Here is a 24,614-nt window from a genome sequence, read left to right as displayed (position 1 = left end):
ATATGGATTTCCGGATCCAGCAGGCAGTTCCGGCAAACATAACTGCCTGCTGGCTCCTCACAACGCTAGTGTGAAAGTACCCTTAGCGAAGCAGGCAGAAGCAGGAGCCTGCTCTGGTCAGCTAAACCTGCCATAGTAGATGGGTACAGGGTACCCATCTACTATGCCAGGAGTTACGGTAGTAATCTTCTGGGAGGTACAGGCGGGAGCAGCAATGTGCGCTCCTGCCCGTACTCACAACGCTGCTACGGCCCCATTCATACATTTCACAAAATACAACAGTATTTTAATAAAAAGTGATTTTATTATTCAAAAGTAGTAAAGCATGAACAAAACTATACATTTGATATCGCCATAATTGTATTATCAAACTGAATTATAAAAAATAAGACTGACAAAATTTCACCTCCCCAAACATTTGATAAACCAAATGTACCCCAAAATGGTGCCAATAAAAACTACAGCTTGTCCCGCCAAAAATAAGCACTCGCACAATATGCATATCTTTTATTTTAAAAAAACGTAAAAATCTATAAAAAGCTGTAAAAGTTGGCATATGTTCCTATTTTTTTTCAGCAATATTTCACATGCATACATACTATTCAATATTTTTATCAGAAATTATTTCCACATCTTTACTTTATTTTGGTTGCACTTACAAAATTTGTACTTTTTATTTTTTAAATTGAGAAGACTTACCGTTTTAACATTAAAGGATATGCCCCCATTGTCTGACAGGTACGGGTAGGGTTGTCACAATACCAAAATTTTGGTTCGATTTTTGATACCATAAAAAAGTTTCTCGCTCATATCATTGGGGGATACAGGACCGTGGGTATAGCTTGCTGCTGCCACTAGGAGGCGACACTAGGCTGAAAGCTGTTAGCTCGTCCCCTGCAGGCTGGAGAGAGCATATCAGTTTTTAGCTTAGTATCGTAGGAGGCAGACCTCCCTGCTTTGCAGGGTGGCGCTTTTTTATTTATTTTTCTTCTTTTTTTATTTTTTCTATATTGGTTTACTGAAGGGGGCACAGATTCGCTTGTGTCTGTCTCCCCGGGAGGCTGGCCGGTGTACCTAATTTCACCGCCTTGCCCCAAGAAAGACAAAGCGGACCAGGGCAGCCTCACCCCCCTGCTTCCCGCCAGCTAGAGGGCCACCTATTCTTCAGCCCCTCCCTGCCCCGACCCCTGCTGCCTTGTGCCAGCGGTCATAGGGTGGCCCTGCTGGTACAGATTTAAAGGGCGAAGAAGTCAGATGAGTATATCCCCTCTCCATTTCCCTGGTTTCAGCGTTAGCGGTGCCGTCTCTAAGGGATAACTGGTTAATTTCAGGGGCAACTTGGTCCTCTTTCCACCACTCCGCAAGGGACAGAGTCTCTTCCCTCTGATTGCCTTCCCCCGGCACCTTTTCTGTCCCGGCATCGGCACCCCTTCAGCGCTGGTGTGCATTGCAGCGTCGGCCCTTCACCGCATGCGGCTTTATGCTTACCGTTGCGATTAGGGGGGGGGGGGGGGGGTAGAAGCGATTCGGCCACATTCTTTAATGGCTGCAGTGTTGCCGTTATTACGTGCCGTCCGGTTAGTGCACCAGAGCAGGGGCGGGGCTTCCTTGAAGCGGCCCTTCCGCGTTCATTCTCAGAATTGGAAGGGGCAGGGCTTATTCTTTCGCCTCAGCACAGCTTCCTTCTCCTTCCCTCAGCGCTGCGTGGGTGAGACACAGGACTTGGGACCTCCATAGGATCTGTTAGGCGATCGCTACCCCCTCCAGCATTAAGACAGTGCCACTATGTCTGACCCGGCCACTGCCCCCCCTCAGGCACCCTGCAGGACCACTTACTATGCCTGCACTTAATGCTCTGTTACATTTTCTCGTGGCCAGTCACTACCGCTGTGCTCTGCATGTCAGGAACCTGCACAGAGCCATCCCTCTAGGCTTCAGCAGCCCACAGAAGCGCAGGACCGTCCTGGCTATGGGGAACCCGACTGGGCAAGGGCCCTGTCACGGGCAGTGGAAGACCTCTCTAAAATCTCCCATTCCACCCTTTCATTGCTGGGTCGTTTGGTTGAGAAATCGCCAACGGTGCAATCCACACCGTCACATAGCGTACAAACCAGAGGCAGACTTCCTAGTAAGCGTCCCAGAGCAGGCCCCGTTCCTCCTCTGACGCCTCAGCGTCCCCCCTGTTCCTGGCTCCCATTCACAGGCGTCCTCCCTCTTAGGTGACGCACTGTCAGAAGGTGACATAGGGTATTCGGATGCAGAAATGGACCTGGAGCATTCTTCTCAGATTGCATCCATGGTGGGATAACCTGATATCGGCGATATGAGACATCTTCCAGGTTCAGGAGGATCTTCCCTCCACTGGCCAACAGGGGGTGTCATTTCTGCGTGCAAGACAGACACTTAAGTCCTTCCCATTACACAACGACTTTTCCGTAGTTGTCGCAAAGGCTGACGGAAGGGACCGTCCTTTTAAGCCCCAGCAGGCCTGGCGTCCGCGAGCTCAGCAACCTTGCACCACCCCAGGAAAACAGCCTTCAGCATGAAGGTGTGTTCCCACCCTCACGGGTGGAGGAGGGGGGGGGCATCTCTCCTTTTTTTTTAGGAGATTTGGCGAACCCATATTCCGGACCCATGGGCGCTCGAGGTAGTCTCCTCGGGCTACAAGATAGAGTTCAAGTCTATCCCCCCCCCCCCCAACCGTTTTTTCCTCTCTCAGCCTCCCAGGGATCCTGCTCGAGCAGCGGCTTTCTTTCGCGCAGTTCAATCTTTTTTTTTCACGGGGGGTGATATCATCAGTACCCTTGGAGGAAAGGTTTACGTGTTTTTTATATTTTTATTTTTATTTTATTCTAACCTGTTCGTGGTCCCCAAAAAGGCACATATGCGCCCAGTGCTGGACCTCAAACTATTGAACCGTTTTCTACCGGGGGGGGGGGGGGGTAGAAGCGATGCCTACCTCCACGTTCCCATCGCAACCGTTCACCAACGGTTTCTTCGGTTTGCCATTCATTCAGCCCATTCCTAATTTATCGCTCTGCCATTCGGCCTGGCGACAGCTCCGCGAGTATTCACAAAGGTACTTTCCCCCTTCTGGGCCTTCTGCGTTCCAGAGACATTACTCTTCTACTGTATCTGGACGACATCTTGATCAAGGCTCCTACGGCGTCTCAATGCGAAGAGAGTCTTCAGATCACTATGAGCACTCTATCCTGCTTCGGGTGGATAGTCAACCTGAGGAAGTCTGTCTGTCTCGGCACTTGGTTGGTGGATCACGCCTACACACCTGTCCTCGGGAAAATCCTTTCTCCCAGTGACATGGACTGTTATTTTGACAGACACCAGCCTCTGCGGCTGGGGCGGGGTCTTCAACACCCGGACAGTCCAGGGCGTTTGGTCTCTGTCGGAGTCCAAACTGCCCATCAATATCCTGGAACTCCGGGCCGTCTACCTCTCCCTTCGCCATTAGACTCCCCTCTTGCAGGTTCGTCCGGTCAGAATACAGTCGGACAATGCCAAAGCAGTTGACTATATCGACCACCAAGGAGGGACTCGCAGCCGGACTGTGATGCAGGAGGCTACAAAGATTCTACAGTGGGCGGAAGCGTAGCTGTTGAAACCTTCTTGTTGAAACACAGGGTTTTTTTCTGATGCGGTCATTCGAACTATGATTTAGGGCTAGGAAACCCTCCTCTTCCAAGATTTTCTATCGGACTTCGAAATCCTTCCTAAAATTCTGTGAGGAACGAGGTCTTCCTCCCAGGAAGTTTTCCCTGCCTACCGTACTGGCGTTCCTTCAGGCGGGATTAGAACTGGGGCTGGCTCGTAGTTCTCTCAAGGGGCATGTTTCCGCTCTTTCCATTTTTTTCCAGCATACACTGGCGGTCTTGGGTCCGGTCAAGACCTTCATAGAGGGAGTTGCTCACACTGCACCTCCCTATCGGCCCTGGGACCTGAACCTAGTTCTGGTGGCACTCCAGACCGCACCATTTGAACCTCTGGGAGAGGTCTCCCTCCGGTTGCTTTCCTGGAAAGTTGTGTTTCTGGTGGCGATTACCTCGATTCGACGGGTGTCAGAACTGGTGGCTTTTTCCCTGCAAGGAGCCCTTCTTGGTGTTCCATCAAGATAAAGTGGTGCTCCTGTCAGTGCAGTCTTTTCTACCAAAGGTTGTCTCTGCATTTCACGTTAACGAGTACATTGTTCTGCCCTCCTTTTGTCCTGAGCCTTCTCATCCACGGGAGGTTTCTCTCCATTGTCTGGACGTAGTACGGGCTTTGCAGATCTACCTGTCAGTGGTGGCCCCCTTTAGGCGCACTGACGCTCTGTTCGTAATCTCGGAAGGTCCTCGTAAAGGTTTAGAGGCTTCCAAGGTGACTACTGCTCGGTGGATTAGGTCGGCCATTGCCGAGGCCTATCGCTCTAAGGGCAAGGCATCTCCTCCCGGTATCAAGGCTCACTCCACCAGAGCGGTCGGGGCTTCTTGGGCGCACCTCCACCACGCTTCTGCGTCTCAGTTGTGTAAGGCGGCGACTTGGTCCTCTTTACACACCTTCACTAAATTTTACCGAGTGCATTCTTTAGCCTTGGCGGATGCTGCTCTCGGCCGCAGAGTCTTACAGGCTGCAGTGTAGCGATTTCCCTGAGGGAGTTAGTCTTTGCCGGTTATTGTTTTCCCACACCGGGGACTGCTTTAGGTCCTGTGTCCCCCAATGATATGAGCGAGAAAACAAGATTTTTGTGAACTCGCCTGTAAAATCTCTTTCTCGCTTTATTCATTGGGGGACACAGCACCCACCCATTTTTTTGTTATGCGGCAAGTGGGACCGGGTTTGGTTCAGTCTTACGGCAGTGGGCCTTCTTTGTTGTTTTTTCGTTTGGTTCTGTTTCTCCTACTGCTGGAGCACAAACTGTCCTGTGTCCCCCAATGAATAAAGCGAGAAAGAGATTTTACAGGTGAGTTCACACAAATCTAGTTATTGTGATACTCGATACCATTCGATACCACGGCAAAAAAATAAAACACCAAAAAAGCTGTGTGGAACATCCGGCCCATAATCGAACAGAATTTTTATTTTTTTTTATAGTTTGGACTTTTTGGACGTGGCGATTATGTAATATGTTTATTTATTGTTTTTATATATTTTATATGTAAAATTGGGAAAGGTGGTATATATTTTTTTTTTTTTCATTTTGAATCGGAATCGTTTTATTATCAATAAAGGTATTAACAAAATAGAGATTTGTATACAATAACAAAGATCCTGACAGTCCATCCATCAGATTCTTAACAACATAATGAGTCTATCATTATTAACATTAAGTCAGCATAATATAGGATATATAGACAGAAACTTGGTATTATAAAAATACAGGACATTACAAAAATGTTAGATAATTACTTAACATCCAACCAACCCCCCCCCCCCCGCTTTTGCTTGATCCTGCAGAGACAGTTACATCACTTTTATTTATTTAGTAGTCATATCTCAAAAAGGCCATGTCAATGAGAACTGAGATTAAAGTGAGTATGCGACCTCCCCCTATTAGACAGCTTGTGTTAAGGTAGGTGGCCCAGTAGGGATAATTGCCCTCTTATGCAATCTCTTGACAGTGCTACAGAAGCCAAACTCCCAGCCTCCAACCAGCCCCTCCATTCCGACAGGAATTTGTTTTGGACATTTTCTCTTGACATAGACCCCTCTTTCGAGGCGCAAAACTGTATTCACTCTATTTATATATTCCTGTGCATTGGTTGGATTTTCCCATATCCAGTGTTTAGCAATTAAAACCCTCGCTTGAAACAGCATTCTGTGAATGCATAGGGACAGTGTATCGTCTATTCCTGAAGAGTTCAGAATACCCAATACACAGACCCCTGGATCATTAGGCAATCTTATCTGAGTCATAACGGTTATGATTTCACGTATATCTTCCCAATATTTTCCCAATTGTTGGCAATTCCAAACCATATGAAGCAATGTCTCTTCTATTGCTCCACAGCGAGGGCACGTGGAGTCCGGTCGTGCGCCTATTTTGAATAGAAATTTTGGAGTTCTATACACTCTGTGTATTAAGTATAGCTGAGAAACTAGTAGTTAAAGTCAGAACTTCATTCCATTGTTCTTAAGATATTGTTCCTACATCCTCTTCCCATTTTCCTTTTACCACCAAGGGAGTTGAGGAGGCATTGGCGTCAAGTATAAAATTATATAGATGTGATATTAGACCTTTTGCGGACCTGCCCTCCAGTAGCTGTTTCACCCGAGGAGGGGAGGTGGCAACCACCATACCCTTCGGAAATTGCGTTTGACATGCATGTCTTAATTGGATGAATTGAAAAAAATCCGTTTTTGGGTAGGCGAAACTCTTCCTGGATCTGGGTAAAAGATTTAAACATTCCATGAGGAAAGGAGGTGATTTATACTTAATATTTTTATTTTTTTTTTTTTTTCTTTTATAACTATTTCCCCCTTTAGGGGCCAGAACCTGGGATCTTTTAATCCCTTATCCTATTCACCCTGATAGAGCTCTATCAGGGTGAATAGGACCTCACTCTCCCTGCTGCCCTGTGCATAGTACACACAGCAGCAGGGAGCCGACTATAGCAGCCAGGGCTTCAATAGCGTTTTGGCTGCCATGGTAACCGATCGGAGCCCCAGGATTACACTGCTGGGGCTCCGATCACAACTGCCACTGCACCACCAATGAAGAGGGGGGGAGGAGACCCTGTGGCCACTGATACCAATGGCATTATAATACTGGGGGGTGGGTTTGGGGGGAGAGCCACCAATGTTTTTAATACTTGGGGGGGCGCACTGCACCACCAATGAAGATAATTGACATTTTACAGGAGGAAGGTGCCAGCGGCAGAATCACATAGCCGGCACCCGGCCTCTATGACGGGGAGCTGCGATCAGCTTCCTTCTCCCCTGTGCTGCTGAGGGAACATGGCACACACTGAGAGCAGTGTGTGCCCTGTTCTCTGATACTAGGCTGTGCAGTAGCGTAGCCTAATATCAGTAAAAGTCAAATCCCGGTATCGAATCTATACCGGTACAAAAGTATTGATTGGGTATCGATAATTCGATACCCGCTACAACCCTACTTTAGACGACTCGATCTGCTGCCAACAAACAATGATTCAGGTGTCCGGACGAACGATTGGCTCGTTCATTGGGTAATCGTGGCACCTTTACACCTGCTTATCATACTAATGAGTGCCCTGAGAGCCTGAGTCTCCCATTACTCTGCAGCGGATTTGGCCTGTGCCTTTGGAAGTGGACACAGCAGGATAGAAGTTGCCTAGATTGTTTCTTCAAAGCTGCATCCACAAATCCTTGCTAAGGTGCATAAATCTGCAATGAATTACATCACAGTACTTGTGAACAGAGTTTTCAGAACCCCATTTACACTTGACAGAAAAAATCTGCACGAATGTTAACCTGTTTGGGGCATAGGGGTACGCCCTGATGTCCTGGTACTTAAGGACACAGGACGTACCTGTACGTCCTATGTAGTTCCGATGACCGCCGCGCAGGCACCTTCGGTCAATGCGCGGGCGGTCAATGAAATCATTGTGTAAAACTTACATACATTTTTTTTTTTAAGTATACTTATTAGGTATCACCGCGTCCGTGAAAACCTGCTCTATAAAAATACCACATAATCTAACCTGTCAGATGAATGTTGTAAATAACAAAAAATAAAAACGGTGCCAAAACACCTATTTCTTGTTACCTTGCCTCACAAAAAGTGTAATATAGAACAACAAAAAATCATATGTACCCTAAACCAATAAAACTGCCACCCTATCCTGTAGTTTCTAAAATGGGGTCACTTTTTTGGAGTTTCTACTCTAGGGGTGCATCAGGGGGCTTCAAATGGAACATGGTGTCAAAAAACCAGTCCAACAAAATCTGCCTTCCAAAAACCGTATGGCATTTCTTTCCTTCTGCGCCCTGCCGTGTGCCCTGTACAGCAGTTTAGGACATATGGGGTGTTTCTGTAAACTACAGAATCAGGGCCATAAATATAGAGTTTGAAAATATAAGTAAAAAATATGCACTCACCAGCTGGTATGTCTATAGTAGATAGTTTATATTTAAGATGTAAAATACATATAAAAAATATTGGTTTAAAATCCTATTAAACAATACAAAATTAGACAATATAAAATTTTATAAAATTATACTGAGGTCCGGGATCCGCTTACATAGACAAATTCATACATGAATGATCATAGGTTCAAATCATGCAAGTATTAATATAGTATGTTTTACTTGTGAATCAATAATGTCCTGTGCCTGTAATGTAAAGTAAAAATGTTCTATGAACAAGTGCAGTTCTCCAGTGAAAAAAAGTGAAAAAAGTCCTCCTATAAACGGAATAGCCTTGTGATAGAGACTTGTAATTTATAAAGAAATCAACCTTGTGATAAGAACTTGTACAGAAGTCTTGCAATAGTTTGATATCTTCCTATAATAAGATCGATTTTTGCATATGAACTGTGTCCAGTACTATTGCTATACTGATGTATATCCTCCAATTGTACCAGCAAACAGAGTCCACACTCGTAGAGAAGCAAGGTATAGTTAAGATGTAACTAGAGGTCGGGTTTAGTAATTGGGGCGTCCCCCTCTTCCTCAACCCTCTTACCTTGTCTTCAGAGTGTAAAGTTACCGTTCCAGCGCTTGCTGAGTTCTGTTGTATCTTTTATTCGATACTCTGTATGTGCTTTTCAGTGCTCTCTGGTCTCAGCGTTCCACGTGGTGTAGTTAGGTTTCGCTTTCCAGGAAGCACTCAGCTGGGATCGCGGAGTCTCGCGATAGCTTTTAGCTGGTTTCTATTTCGCTCGCGTCTAAATCAGCGCATAGGTTTTCTCGTGACCGATAGTCACTCAAATGCTGTTCGGGTTTAGGTGGGTAGTTTGTCGCTCTCAAGACCAGCCAGACGCGTTTCGAGGGGTCTCCCTCTTCCTCAGTGGCTATAGTGCGAATGTTACTACCCCCTTCTTTAAATACTCTTGTTTCCATAAGTCCCACCAAAAACCCGGCATGGATCTGTACTGTTGTAATACGGCTTCTTGTGACCTCAGTGAATCCTATCTGTATATCTAAATAATTCTATAGATTATATGTTTTTCAACTTATAAATTTTTATTACATATAATAATAAAAGTGCTTTTTCAAGTTGGATGCGTTTTTAGCTGTATCTTTAAATTTGAGATGTAGAATATAATGAGAGGACATCTATATATAAGCAGAGGATGATGTTTCCAGTCTGGCGACTTTTAAGCCAATTGATCTTAATACTTTTATTATTATATGTAATAAAAATTTATAAGTTGAAAAACATATAATCTATAGAATTATTTAGATATACAGATAGGATTCACTGAGGTCACAAGAAGCCGTATTACAACAGTACAGATCCATGCCGGGTTTTTGGTGGGACTTATGGAAACAAGAGTATTTAAAGAAGGGGGTAGTAACATTCGCACTATAGCCACTGAGGAAGAGGGAGACCCCTCGAAACGCGTCTGGCTGGTCTTGAGAGCGACAAACTACCCACCTAAACCCGAACAGCATTTGAGTGACTATCGGTCACGAGAAAACCTATGCGCTGATTTAGACGCAAGCGAAATAGAAACCAGCTAAAAGCTATCGCGAGACTCCGCGATCCCAGCTGAGTGCTTCCTGGAAAGCGAAACCTAACTACACCACGTGGAACGCTGAGACCAGAGAGCACTGAAAAGCACATACAGAGTATCGAATAAGGCTGCTTTCACACTAGCGTTCGCTGGTCCGCTCGTGAGCTCCGTTTGAAGGAGCTCACAAGCGGACCCGAACGCAGCCGTCCAGCCCTGATGCAGTCTGAATGGAGGTGGATCCGCTCAGACTGCATCAGTCTGGCGGCGTTCAGCCTCCGCTCCGCTCGCCTCCGCACGGACAGGCGAACAGCTGAACGCTGCTTGCAGCGTTCGGGTGTCCGTCTGGCCGTGCGGAGGCGTGCGGATCCGTGCGGATCCGTCCAGACTTTCAATGTAAGTCAATGGGGACGGATCCGTTTGAAGATGCCACAATGTGGCTCAATCTTCAAGCGGATCCGTCCCCCATTGACTTTACATTGAAAGTCTGGACGGATCCGTACTAGGCTATTTTCACACTTAGCTGTTCTATGCTAAAAATAATTCAGAACGGATCCGCCCGAACGCTAGTGTGAAAGTAGCCTAAAAGATACAACAGAACTCAGCAAGCGCTGGAACGGTAACTTTACACTCTGAAGACAAGGTAAGAGGGTTGAGGAAGAGGGGGACGCCCCAATTACTAAACCCGACCTCTAGTTACATCTTAACTATACCTTGCTTCTCTACGAGTGTGGACTCTGTTTGCTGGTACAATTGGAGGATATACATCAGTATAGCAATAGTACTGGACACAGTTCATATGCAAACATCGATCTTATTATAGGAAGATATCAAACTATTGCAAGACTTCTGTACAAGTTCTTATCACAAGGTTGATTTCTTTATAAATTACAAGTCTATCACAAGGCTATTCCGTTTATAGGAGGACTTTTTTCACTTTTTTTCACTGGAGAACTGCACTTGTTCATAGAACATTTTTACATTACAGGCACAGGACATTATTGATTCACAAGTAAAACATACTATATTAATACTTGCATGATTTGAACCATGTATGAATTTGTCTATGTAAGCGGATCCCGGACCTCAGTATAATTTTATAAAATTTTATATTGTCTAATTTTGTATTGTTTAATAGGATTTTAAACCGATAGTTTATATTTAAGATGTAAAATACATATAAAAAATATCTACTATAGACATACCAGCTGGTGAGTGCATATTTTTAACTTATATTTTCATATGCTTCCACATCGGATGATTAAATGATTCATCCAAAAAATAGTGCACCTTTACCAGATTGGCAGATACGGGTGAGCCACGATATAAATTGAATTATTAAATATAGAGTTTGGTTTGGCTGTTAACCCTTGCTTTGTAACGGGAAAAAATTATTAAAATGGAAAATCTGCCAAAAAAGTGAAATTTTGAAATTGTATCTCTATTTTCCATTAATTCTTGTGGAACACCTAAAGGGTTAACACAGTTTGTAAACTCACTTTTGAATACCTTGAGGGGTGTAGTTTCTAGAATAGGGTCAGCTATTCCGTCTAACCTCAGTCCCTTCCGCTTGTAGACAGGGCTCGGCTGAAAATACATGTGTTCTCATTGGGGAGAGGTGAGTGCCACTGCCATGCACCCCATAAAATGTTGAAATACTAAATTTCCAATCCTTCCTTCACCCACCTTCTTTGAAGATATTTTCATGTAGATATATTTATGCACTTATGAAAATATGTACTTTGAGATGTAGGCTTAAAAGGGACCTAAACCTATGCTGAAGCCACAAGAGTGCAGCAGCGCTTTTCTGTAAAGTATGAATCCCATATACCTTCTATGGATCCATATTCGCATGCTGTAAAAGTTAAACCAAAAGGTGCAGCACACCCTGATGAGCACTGCCGTACCTGCGTGGTAGCATTTTAAGTAATATGTATGCACTGTGCACACATTTAACTTTTATTTTTAGGAGCTGTGGTGTGTATTCATTTATGCTTAGGTCACACATTTAGCCACCAATATCATTTTCTTAATGAAAAATTAAATTTTGATCCAAAATTGTTTATATTGCCCGAGTATAAGTGACATTTTGACTATGAGCCATGTGTCAGAAATTGTATTGGTCTTAGAGCTCATTCACATCATCGCTATTATTTTTGTTCTGCTCCATTAAATGAAGGAAACAATAACATTTTATGAAAGTACCGGATTCTGACTGACAGGAACCGAGCCTAAGGGTACTTTCACACTTGCGGCAGAGGATTCCGGCAGGCAGCCCGGACGCAAACGGATGGCATTTGCGCATTCGTCTGACAAATGCATTGAAATACCGGATCCGTCTCTCCGGAGTCATCCGAAAAAAATGTATCCGGTATTTATTTTTGCATTTTTAAAGGTCTGCGCAGGCCGGAAAACCGTATCAGTTATGCCGGATCCGGCATTCCGGCAAGTGTTCAGGATTTTTGGCCAGAGAGAAAACTGCAGCATGCTGTAGTGTTTTCTCCGGCCAAAAAAACGTAAGAGGGACTGAACTGATGCATCCTGATGCATACTGAACACATTAGTATAAAACAGATCTTTTTTTTTTTCCTGTATTGAGCCCCTGTGACGGAAAAGAAAAACGCTAGTGTGAAAGGTTTTATTTGTACGTACCAAACCTATGAAAATTGTCCTTGAAACGTCCGGCCTTTTGTAGCTAGTGAGTTGGGACAGTTTGGGATCTGGGCACTGTATCAGCTAAGCCACGCAATACGTAACGGCAGCAAACAAATTTGTCTGTATAGCACCAAATGCCTAGCTATATAGTCAAATACTTAGCTAGGCTAGAGAGGTTGGTGTTTTCAGAAGCCTCATAGCGATGAACTGTGTAAGAGCAGCCACCTCTCCATTCACTGATATGAGACTCCCGAAAGTAGCAAAACATGCTTGTCTATAACTATGAACGGAGAGTGCACTGTGGATGCGCAGTGTGCTCCACTTCGGAGGTTCCTGTTCTCTAGATAGGAGTGGGTCTCAGAGGTGGGACCCGCACCTACCTGACATTGCTGGCTAATTCTAGCGATAGGCCATTAGTGTTCCAGATGGGCCATCCCCTTTAAGCAAAGACCTACATGGCCTGTAATGGGAAACCTTGAAACTTTGAGTCTTTAATATTTAGTGTGTAGACGTTTTGATGGATGATATATTGTCTCGTAAATAAGCCTATAATAACGTGTATGGGTCCTGCCTCGTAGAAAGCACTTCATTGGACCATAGCAACTAATCTCATTTTCTAAGCTTTAACAGAAAGGTACTGCTTTTGTACATAGCAACCATAGTGCATTTTTATTTTATTTTGTTGGACAGAGGCCTGTTACATTAAAATGTACTACACAAGCTCTGATCTTGAGCTGCAGTCATGTTCATAATCAACATGTAAATGGTCACTACTTTCTGCAAACTTTTCATAATCAATAGTACTAGTGAATATAAGAGACTTTTTAATATATATTATGTATCTCCCTTTAGCGGCTCACTCCTCACCTCTCCATTACCTCCTATAGGCAGCATATCTGTGTGTCTCTCTGTATTCACTCTCTACCGCAGTTCTCCTCTCCATAGACCTCTATGAGCAGCATGTAATCTGATCCTTCGGTGAGCTGTCAGCCTATCTAGTCTCTCAAGACGGATGCAGCAGGGGAATGTTTAGGAGGGGAAGATTTTTTATCTGATCAGATATATTACAAAATTTCTTATATTCACATTTACTCAGTCTGTTGAAAATACAGTGACCACCCAAGTATAAAATATTTTGCTAACAAGTGATTCAGGAAGAATTTGATGTCCTTAGCAAAGTTTGAGCTGTTGATGAACATCACATAATGCTCGACTTCATAAATTGTCAATGTTTAATTAGTTTTCTTTTTGTTTCACAGGCAGAGGAAGAGGAGAGAGTGGTTTTTACCAAAGAAGCTTTGATGAAGTAGAGAGCGGCTTTGGTCGAGGAGCACGTGAAATGCATAGGTCACAGAGTTGGGAAGAAAGGTGAGTGTGGTTGAAAGGTGGACATAGGGGATGTAGTGAGAAGTATAATGGCTTCATTTAAAAGAGGAGCTGTCACCAGTCCAAACGTGCATTTTTAAATAAATACTTTTATTTCCTATAAAATAAAAAATGTTAAGTGTTGTTCCATTACTTTATTCTTTCTGGAAATGGGTATTATTCCCCTTGTCATTAGGATGCAGGGTTGGGCTGGGCCACCAGAGTATTAGAGGATCCTCTGGTGGGTCCCAAAGAATAATATCCTCTTGTGGGCCCAAGGATCCCCAGTCTGACAATGATAGGATGTGTCCCTACAGAGTCTGGCGCTGTGAGCAAAAGATGCTCCAGAATTATTATTTCAAGGGGAATGTAATTACCGGTATGTTCTAAAATGCACGTCAAAAGAATTGACAGATCCTCTGAGATTAATAGGCCCATTAATATGCACTTTAGTTTTTAAATGTCTCTCATTCCTGATGGTCCCAATCATAATACTGCTGTAAATGAGCTGAACTTCTCCAAGTGCAATAAAAAGTGTAAAGTCTGGAAAAAGAGTGTGCATTTTCTCATATGCAGTTTAATGTGAGGATGACCTAGTAGAAAGGACAGCCTAGTGCATGCCATTTAAGGGAGAGTTCCCCAGTTCTGCATATCTGAATTTTGTCTCTTTATATCCTGTCAGAGGTGATCGTCGGTTTGAAAAACCTGCACGAAAAGAACCAGGTAATACATTTCTATTGCACCAAAGAAGCGATTGTGATCTATGATGAGTAACAGTCTGGTTTTAGGTTGTAGACCTGGAAGATGCAGAGTATTCTGTAATCTGGTTGCTCTGGGCAGCTGTTCCACTTTTCCGTTGCACCAGATTTTATAAATCTCCACTGTCCTGTTAATTTTTTTTATTGGGTTCACCCATAAAGGAATCCTGTAATTGTATGAAATCGTTTTCCCCTGACACATACCACTATCTATATTTCAACAAAACTTAAAATCCTGCAGTTTTCGCATTGGCTACGAAGCCTAAAAATAGGTGACACTTCTTGGTCTGTACAGATCACTTTACTGTAGTTACCTGCTTATCTATACACAGAGGTGATATTAAAGGCAGGGATAGAATGACAGGTAAGACAGGATCTACCTACCATTCACAATAGGGGTTTGTCAAAGCTTATCTATTCCTTCCTTGTACAATGACCTCTGCACAGGTCACAGAGCACGCCTAGAAAACTCACTAATAGAAGTCACGGAGGTCTTCTCCTGACCAGTGTGTCTATGGCCCATGGGGCTGTCGTAAAGCAGTTTTCTTAAAAAAAAGGATAAGTGTCGACATCTAGATTTAACAGGCAGATAAGTTTTTTGTGTACCGCATTTCCTTTTAATTATCTATTATACTGGTGGACTAAACATGTTACAGACCATTGAATGGTTAATTATGTTCTAATTTTCACAAGTAATCGGTTGAACTCATAAGGTGAAGTCAGCTGTACCGCCGATTTCGGTGAGAGCAGATGTTGAGGAGAAGAAGTTCAACATGCACAATCCTTTGTTCTTATAGGAGATAAGCTGCTGCTAGCGAAACACTCTTTCATCGGGTAATCTGATTGTTTGTGTATACACAAAAATTGTCATTTACCGGCAGCAGATTGAGTGATCTAATCACAATCTGCTGCCAACAAATGAGTCAGTATGGGGAAGAGCGATGGCATTAGCGATCGCTCCTCCCCATACTCTGGAGGAGATCGCTGGATGAAAATGCAGAGTTCTTTGCCACTAGTGAGCAGCAGATTGTTGGGACCTGAAACCAACACGTATCTCCCTGGAATGGAATAGTGGTCAAACTATTGTTAGGCCGACAGCTACTGGAGGTGTACGGCCACATATATTCTTGTGGACCTTGATGCTTTCACATACGTTCTCTAGCTTGCCTGTAGATTATGGCATGGGTGTATTTTTCTTGATTTAGCTTTTTTTATGATGAGCAATGAGTAAGGATCTTGGTTTGTCGATCCAAAACACATAGACGCGGTTTGTCCTTGTATTCAGTTTTATCTACTTGCTGCATATACATTTTTTATTTTTTTTAATGGATCTTTCTGTGACTATTATTGATGCATTAATATGTAAAATGATTGTTTGCACTCTGTGATTATATCACAGTGACAGGCGTTAGCACACCACCCTGTCGTTTTCTGCATTCACACATTGACCGGCAGAAGGGAACTAGCTGGAAGCACAGAGTTTATTCACGTTTATTCATGTCACAAATATATTGAATGGGAGATGCATGGCCGGCTTCTATGCAGTCCCTTGTACTCTTTCTGCCCCAGGAAAGAGCATCTCTGTGTCTGTGCCCTCGTCTGCCAACATAACCTGCCAGCTAGGAATTGTTAAGGGTTAGTACAGTGATTCCTATAAGTGCAGAGTCTGATTCAGGCCAAGCGAGTATGTGTGTGTGCTTTAGCATATTCCTCACCTGCATGAGTACATTATATGCTTGTCTTTATGATATACATAGGTGTACTAGGTTACTACTGGGTGTCAAGAAGCATGCTTGTGTGTTCACTATATAAATGTACCTGCATTCATCTCTTGCACTTTGCCTGGGTGTATGGACGTCTTGTATTGCTAAGTACAGTGCACTCCACATTTAAAGGACAATCTGATAAAACAAACCATTCCTGTATATGAACAATCTGAGTTGCCGTTTCCCCAGCATGTCCATTGCATCATTGGCACTTTAGCGTCAGCCTCCTTGCTTGCTGTACATTTATAAGTGCTAGTCCACTGTCAGCTCATGGCTGTCTCATGAGTCTACCCTGCCTTCTTCTTGGTGCGCTGTCACTCCCCTGAGCAATTCTTTATTACAGTTAGACATTATCAGGTGGGCAGAGTCCCACACACCCCTGTTGTCACATCGGGGCTACAGAGCTTGGTGTTCTCAGGTAAGGTATAACAGTCTTTTGGAGCCATGATGATGGCACCCTCATTTCCTGTGTGAATTTCCTTTGGAAGAAGCGCCAGCATAGTTATCGGAATGAAGATGGCTGAAGGGACTAAGGAAAGTCATTGCTTTGAAACGTTTTACTCTCCAAGTCCAGTCTCGCAAATTTGAAAGGTGTCCCCTCTTTGCCCATTGGCACAGACTTCCAGCTCAGTTCTGTAGGACTGTCTGTGTGAGGCTTGTGGCAGCTCGGGGAGTGGATGGCCAAAGGTTTCCATACAGATGCGATATCCTCCTTCAGGCCGGCGTGTTAGACACGGTGCAAAGCGGTGTCCTTGAAGGATCTCGCTTGGTAGGTAAGAAGTACGGCTTTGGCAAATTTCCCCTGAGCTTTCCTGAGTAGCAGATAGACAAACCACCAGCTCCAAGTGACATGAAGAAGATACAGTTTCGCGCTGCAATAAAGTTGCCAGTGGGCTCCCAGGAGATAGACTATGAGTGTACGTGAGAGGGAAAGAGAAGAAGGGGCACTCCACATTGCCATTTTGACTGTCCAGCGAAAAGTCAATGTTGTTCTGCTGGATTTGGCCATCCCCTCTCTCCTGGTAGAGAATTCCACTGACTCTGACCATGGTTAATGGGCTCGGGCGAGTGTTTGCCACTTGGAACATTAAACATGGCTTTCCTTCTGGACTGCCCACCACAGCCAATCTAGAGAAGACAATTGATGGAGTGCGATTCTTTGGCCGTGCAATTTTTGCCACAAAAACACCTGTTGAATACATAATTTGGGATAAGTAAAAATGCACAAGTGCAGAGCATGAATCTCATAGTTTTATCATTAATAGCACCTTACAACACTTTGCATTTCATATCGTAATTGGAGAATACCTGACCTGTTATAAATGCCTCCAGCATGAGTCCCAGCAACATTTGTACGGCTAGAAGAGCAATAGCACTTGGGCAATCTCCGCTTGGAAACATGGTACCATATCCAATGGTGAGCTGCGTCTCCAGGGAGAATGAAAAGGCAGCAGTGAAGCTAGTTATATATTTGACACAAATGGTGTGATTCTCTGGCGGGGCATCATGGTCCAGGGCCAGGTCCCCATTCATTTCAGCCAAAAGGTACCAAAAAACTGCAAAAAGGAGCCAGTGTGCCAGGAAAGAAGCCATAAAAGCCAACATCATCCAGCGCCAGCGCATGTCAAGCAGTAGCCCCCAAATGTCTCGCAAGTATGACAGTCCCTGCCCCTGGATCCCAACTGCTTTTATGGTGCTGTGTCCCTCTTTAGTTACTAGACGATGAGAACAAGAGTTGAGCAGAGTACGTCTTGGGGCCCTGCTGTGAGAGTCCTCCTCCCGATCTGTGCTGACCTGCAGCACCACTGAAAGAAGAACAAGGCCGTATTTTAGATTAAGTAAATTCAATATTTTAAAAAATATATAAAAACAATATTAAACATATTAACATTATGTATATAGCATAAATTCAATACTGTGTGTAAAATATATTCATTCTCCACTATAGCGATACCTTCTAGAATTAAATTTCTTGTAAAGTGACAGTAGAGGGGTAATAACAAATAGTAACACTGATAACACATGCGGACATGCCGATTCTCACAATGCTAGTGTGAAACTAGCCTAACTCTATTACACTTTTTTATACATATCATCCTGCTAAAGGATGGTTGATTTTGCACTTTTTTTTATACATCTATTCAGTCGTTACACGTTCATTACTAAAGCATTGCAAAAAAAACAAACAAACATGGATGAGAAGATTAGCCAAAGCTTGCCTGGAGGAAGATCAGAATGTAGTACACCTGTACTCCAATTTCTCCCCATAGTTTAAAAACATACAGCTAAAGGGGTTCTCCACCTTTTGAACTAATTTTGGTTCTCTCCTCGCTCTGTGGAGAAAAGCATACTTAGCTGTTCGGTTCTGGCTTCAATGCCGATTGTCAACTTATGCCATGGAGGGGTGTCATATGCCACAGCAGGAGAGACTTGTCCTCAAATGACATGTCACTGGATCATGTTCTGCTTGGGAGACACGTCATCTCTGAAGCCAGTTATTTTGCTTCAGCACTACATGTGACCTCTATCCATGCCGGAAGTTGACAAGCGGGGACAGTAGTGCCACTACCGGAAGGAGCCTGAATGGAGCGAGGGGGGGGGGGGGGGGTTGACACTAAAGTTGTTCAGAAGGTGGAGACCCCTGTGAAGTCGGTTGGCTTCCTTATAAATTGATCTTAACGTTATCTCTGTTTTGATGACATGTAGAGTTATTAGTTTGCTACATACACTGCCACAGTCTATGGTGCAGCTATAAAAAAAAATAGGGGAAATTTTAATTACTACATGATATATAAACTTCGTCCTTTAAAGGGGTTGTTTCACTTCAGCATGTGTAGAAAGATAATACAAGGCACTTCATGTATTGTGATTGTCCATATTCCTTCCTTTGCTGGCTTGGTTCATTTTTCCATCACATTATACACTGCTCATATCCAGGGGTTATGACCACACTGCAATCCATCAGTTGTGGTCGTGCTTGCACACTATGGGAAAAGGCGACCTTTCTGGTGACTAAAACTGCGGGAGTGCACGCAGGCTGGTGCTTTTTCCTGTAGTGTGCAAGCACGACCACCACTGCTGGATTGCCGGGTGGTATAACCCCTGAAATTAAGCAGTGTATAATTTAATGGAAAAATGAATCCAGCCATCAAAGAATGCAATATGGACAATTGCAATCCATTATTAAGTGCCTTGTATTAACTTTCTCTAGTTTTACAACTGCAATAGCCATGTAACCACATATTTGAGTTATCCTTAAAGGGGTATTCCCATCACATTCAATGGGGGCATATTGCTACAATATGCCTCCATTATCTGATAGGTGCAGGTCCCACCTCTGGGACTCTCACCTACAAGGAGAACGGATGTGGGACCTGCACCTATCAGATAAGGGAGGCATATCCTAGTGATATGCCCCCATTGTATGTGATGGGAATACCCCTTTAAGAAAGACTTGGGGACATATTTATTAAGAGGAGTTTAATACGCTAGTCTAACAAGAAAAAAGGCCATGCCCTTCCCAGTAATCCACATCCACTTAACTTTTGGCAAGTGCTACATAAGTAAAAAAAAATAAAAAATGTATAAATAAAAAAATGCTACTAATTTTGTTGCAATCAGGAACTTTTTTATTCTACTAAACTGTTGCAAAATTTCCCTCATGAATGCGATCAGCTTGAGACTGTACTTACTTTTTGCCTGATGCACCACGTGTATGCCTTGTCACTGAGATGCCGACATCCAGAGCAAGGGAAGGTAATGAGTATTCTGCACCGTGTAGCCGACGTCCCCGCTACCTGTGACGTCCTCCTGCGTGACTTTCAGTAGTGTACGATTGTCTTGTTTCTTCACCAACCTGGGCAAAAGGAACAGTGTAATACACCGGGATGTCCCAAGATTGTGTGTTACTTCTGAGGCCTAGCTGATGGCTTAGCTTTAACTTATGACACTGTTCCCTTTATTGTCGCCACCTCCCACCCCCTCCATGGAAAGGCACCTGAGCTGACTCTGGCTCTATTCCCTGAAGGCAAGCAGGGGCCTGTGCCTGTATAACCCCAGCGTTCTGAGCTCTTGCCAGACTGAGAGAGGGAGGGGGGAAATTAGTGTTTGTGTTATGATTTCACGCTCAGGGGTAAGCCGCTTTTAGGCGCACACATCATGATGCTCATGTGACATGTCCCGCTGCGGGAAAATGTCCAGGCTTTGTTCACTCTGGGATGCATTGGACGGCAGGTAGGATTCACCTGGACGTGACACCAACGTTCCTGCCTTTTGCAATTTGCTCACAGATCTAAGCCCTATCTTTCTCTGTTTGCCTGTAGCAACGGCATTCTTGTCACAGTGTGACATTTGTATAAGCAAATAGGATGCTCCATCATGCGGTGCAGGAAAAGGAGTTGCTGTGAACGCAGACAAATGGTTTCTCAGCACTCCCACATTAGAGCTGTGCATTACATAACAGATGTGTGCACGACGCCCGTATAGATACTTCATTTTTTGCTATTGCCGCCCCCCCCCCTCCCCTCTAGTACCGCTGGCACTCTAGATGTTGTGAAACTACAACTTCCAGCATGCACACTTGCTCGTTGGTTCTAGAAAGTGCAATAGAAATGGATGGAACGTGCAGGAGGTTGTGGGTTCCCATCAGCTGTGAGTGCCTGTTTTTGCTGACCCCCTGTACTAGGCGGTAAGGAGGTAGTTGTCGGTACTCTGGCTGGAACATTTTTGCAAGGATGCGGTGTTCATTCATAATCGTGAATCTTTTAAACCAAGTATCCATGGAGTAATCCAATGATCTTCATTGATTTACCCAGAGCTTTCAGACTGCACAGGCTTGCACACAGGCTCAATTCATTGGAGGAAACATCACATGGTCAGCATGTGTTGGCTAGCCATGCTGGATGAGTGAGGGCACTTGGACGCTTTACACACACTAGTACTACTGTTAGTGATGCTGCTTTAGGCCCTGCACGGGTGTTACACAGCCCTGTCAGGCAGATTCTCATATGATAAGAGTTACGAGAAACCGTAGCGTTTGGAAGCAGCAGTAAAGAAAAGTCCTGTCTGCATGAAGAAACAGCATGTTATACACGTGGCTCTGTCATACCTTGGACGTATAATTCAGTCAAGGGTACTTACCTGACGGGATGCGTGCGCCAGCGGAGAAGGAAATCCAGTAATTGGCTTTTCTCTGCCAAAATACTTCAGGTAAGTTGAGTTGCCCTTATCCAGATTTTGGCTTGCAAATCCTGTGCAATATGTACTCTTGGGATTTGCGTCCTGAAGAGGGTTCCAGTCTTTTTGCCTAGCCTCCAAGCTTCTTGTTGGTGCACTTCTGTGCTCACTGTCACCTGGATCCTGGTCACTGGGATTAAGCTTTCCAGCCCAGTGACACGCTCCTTCTCAATCTCTGGGGGGAGCTCTTGCTGGGTCTGGAGTCATAACCCTCATTCCTGCGGTTATAAATGAGGAGGCTGGACCTTTTTGGCATTCCTTTTGATTGGTCGTTATGTTATTAGGGTTATGCCACTAAGGGAGTGGTATGCGGGAGCTCTGTCCTTCCAGTGATTAGTTATGCACAGTAGGTGCCCTTTATTTTCCATTAACAGTCTCATTACTGCCAATGTAGTGAAGGTGTTAATGGTGCATTGATTTGAGATATGTTAAAACAGTGTTTTGTTTTTTTTATTCACTTTTGCACCGGTAATTAGTGGGCAGGGTGTTCATCTTGGCAGTGTTCAGTTGACGATGCTGTACAGATGCTTCATGCAAGGATTAAAGATGTAACTAGAATGCACCTGTATTCAGCTTTCTTAAAGTTGTGTGGAGGACCTTTTTATTATACTTTGTTTCTGCATATGGAAGTCTGGGAGATGAGTAATCTACCGCACTATACACAGGTTCATGTTTGAGCCAGAACAACATTTTGTTTTATTTTAGCTATTAGTCAGATTCTGTCTTTTGTGGTATATGTATATATTAATGTTACATCATATATGCACTGGGGGTCTGTGAGGAAAGGGACCTCGCACATGTCTTCTGTACATTTCAGAGGGAGTGGGTGCTTGTTTTCCACTGGACTTTGCTCGCCTCTGTCCAGATAAGCGGATTGAGGAAAACAGAGCCCTATTGTTCTTGGAGGAGCAAAGCCGTCTTCAGGCCTGCGGTGCTGAATATTAAAGTAATGACCCAAATCCCACTCCCCTCAGGGCTTCTGTTCTACCGTCCTGCCCAAAGTTCAGACCTCCTGCTGTTAGCGGCACGTCAGTGCATGCCCATAGCAAACAGTAGAAGGAGAAGCTACGCAGGTATCTCAAACCTTGTCCCTTTGATGCAGAAGTGGTCAAATCTTTAACCCTTTTAATGTTACCATAGTGGCGACAAACTAGAATGGCAAATATCTCAAACTGCTTTTCTCCTCTTTCATACTTACCACATAGAAATAAAAATAAGCATTTGTCTCTAGGTTGCAAAGTAATATGAAGAAGCCGCATGATGTCTTCCCCTGCCAAGGGTTCAGGTCCCCACCCCCATCCTGAAAAGTTATCAGTGGTAGTAGAGGGAGGGTGTGGGTTTGTTTTACTATACACCTGTTCTTGTGTTTATATGGTCATTAGAGCAAAAAGTGGTTTAACAAAAAGGATTAGTAATCTGTTTTGCCGTTCCAAAAATATGTAATTGTAACTTTGCTTCTGCTGTACAAATGTGAACAAGCCTCTGAGAATTATCAAAGTGTATGACCTCTAGACGAGCTTAGGGTCTGGCTGCCTGCACTCTTACAGTTCCCATACTGTTCTCGAATGGAGAGTTAAGATTTAACATCCATAGACAACATTTGGTGTCCAGACCTGTTTTCTTGTTTTTTGCTCAAACCATGCTTCTCAGTCCTTGCCCAGTGTTCGCATGTCCAGCGGTCGAATGGCAAACATTAAATTGCTTCTTTGTCATTAGTTAGAGAGGTCATCGATGGTGATCTATTGCTTGCAATGGAAACATGAGGGGGAAAACAAACGATGCTACGTACAAAAAAAAACATGTTATACATCAAAGTAAACGAGTGCCGATCGGCTTGTTATATCGCCGACTGGTGCTCATTGTGGGCTTTTTATCTGCCCATGTAAATGGACTCTTAGAGAAGTTGATACAAGATTTGTCCTGTCCTTATTACATTGTCTTAGGGCCCCATGCACACCACTGTATTTTCGGTCCACCTCAGATCCACGCAGACCCGTTCAATTTAATGTGGCCGCAAAAAATGCAGACAGTGCACCATGTACTGTTCACATTCGTGTGTCCTTTCCGCAACCCCACAAAAAAGATAGACCATGTCATATTCTTGTCCGATTTTTGGACAAGAATAGGACATTTTTACAGGAAGAAAAAAATGACAGTGTGCACACGGCCGGTATCCCTGTTTTACTTGTACCGATGTGTGCATTGCGCCTAAGGCTAGTTTCAAACTAGCGATTTTAGTTCCGGCAGGCTGTTCGGACAGTGAACAACCTCCCGGATCTATATGCATTCCAGCATTGCCGGAAGGTACTGCGTCACCGTCCGGTCCCATTCACTATATAATCGGGACCAACAGACATCTGCCCACAACTCTGCAAACATGCCAAGACTCGGCCTTACAAAAAAAGCTGCGCGTGTACAGTTCTGGCTCCGTAGCTACCAAAAAACATTGTCGGTGGGGGTTCCAGGAGTCTGACCCCCGACAATCTAGTATTGATGACCAGAATAGACCATTAATACACTGCCTGCCAAAAAAAAAAAGTCGCCACCTGGATTTAACTAAGCAAATAGTTGTGAGCCTCCTATTGGATAATTACTGCATGGGTGATTATCTTTCAGCTGGCAATAAGTTATTTAACCCCAACTGGTGCAATGAGTTGCTTCTCATTTCTTAAACAACCCTGTCTAAAGACACATCTCGTGGTCGTGGAAAAGATGTTAGTCTGTTTGAGAAGGGTCAAATCATTGACATGCATCAAGCAGAGAAAACATCTAAGTAGATTGCAGAAACTACTAAAATTGTCCAACGCATTATTAAAAACTGGAAGGATAGTAGTGGGGACCCATTGTATTCGAGGAAGAAATGTGGCGGGAAAAAAACCCTGAATGATCGTGATCGGCGATCACTTAAAGGGGTTGTCAAAGTTATATTTATTGATGACCTATCCTCAGGATAGGTCATCAATATCAGGTCGGCTGGGGTCCGACACCCGGCACCCCCTCCGATCAGCTGTTTGAAGAGAAGGCGTGTGCGGTGTCAGCGCTGCCTCCTCTTCACTGTTTACCTTCTAGCCGTTGCATCTGCAATGGTGAGCAGGTGTAATTACACCCCAGCCTTCCTATTGAAATGAATGGGACGGCTTGGGTGTAATTACACCTGCTCACCACTGCAGATGCAACGGCTAGAAGGT

The 24,614-nt window shown here is 44.1% G+C and overlaps 2 protein-coding genes across 6 annotated transcripts in view; one reads left to right on the top strand and one right to left on the bottom strand.

Annotated features, from left to right (window-relative positions):
- The window catches only part of GIGYF2 (GRB10 interacting GYF protein 2), a 162,273-nt gene that overhangs the window by 26,507 nt on the left and 111,152 nt on the right, over positions 1-24,614 (top strand). For all 5 annotated transcript variants that reach the window (XM_044292028.1, XM_044292031.1, XM_044292030.1 and 2 more), the window contains exons 6-7: positions 13,562-13,670; positions 14,350-14,390. In XM_044292028.1, the coding sequence (XP_044147963.1) occupies positions 13,562-13,670; positions 14,350-14,390 (150 nt within the window). The remainder of the gene's footprint in view (positions 1-13,561; positions 13,671-14,349; positions 14,391-24,614) is intronic.
- On the bottom strand, positions 15,761-21,583 carry KCNJ13 (potassium inwardly rectifying channel subfamily J member 13). The gene is made up of 4 exons (XM_044292032.1): positions 21,331-21,583; positions 19,884-20,047; positions 17,505-17,996; positions 15,761-17,380 (listed from the first exon to the last, which is right to left on the bottom strand). Coding segments are annotated over exons 2-4 (1,125 nt in total). The 5' UTR covers positions 19,885-20,047; positions 21,331-21,583; the 3' UTR covers positions 15,761-16,748.

This window comes from Bufo gargarizans, chromosome 4, assembly GCF_014858855.1.
Source record: "Bufo gargarizans isolate SCDJY-AF-19 chromosome 4, ASM1485885v1, whole genome shotgun sequence".
Lineage (NCBI taxonomy): Eukaryota > Metazoa > Chordata > Amphibia > Anura > Bufonidae > Bufo > Bufo gargarizans.
This window is presented reverse-complemented; position numbering and strand designations above follow the sequence as displayed.

Coding starts and splice junctions, on each gene's coding strand:
- KCNJ13 (XM_044292032.1), bottom strand. Junction 17,381..17,504: donor GCTGGAGGCATTTATAACAG/GTCAGGTATTCT, acceptor TGTATTCAACAG/GTGTTTTTGTGGCAAAAATT.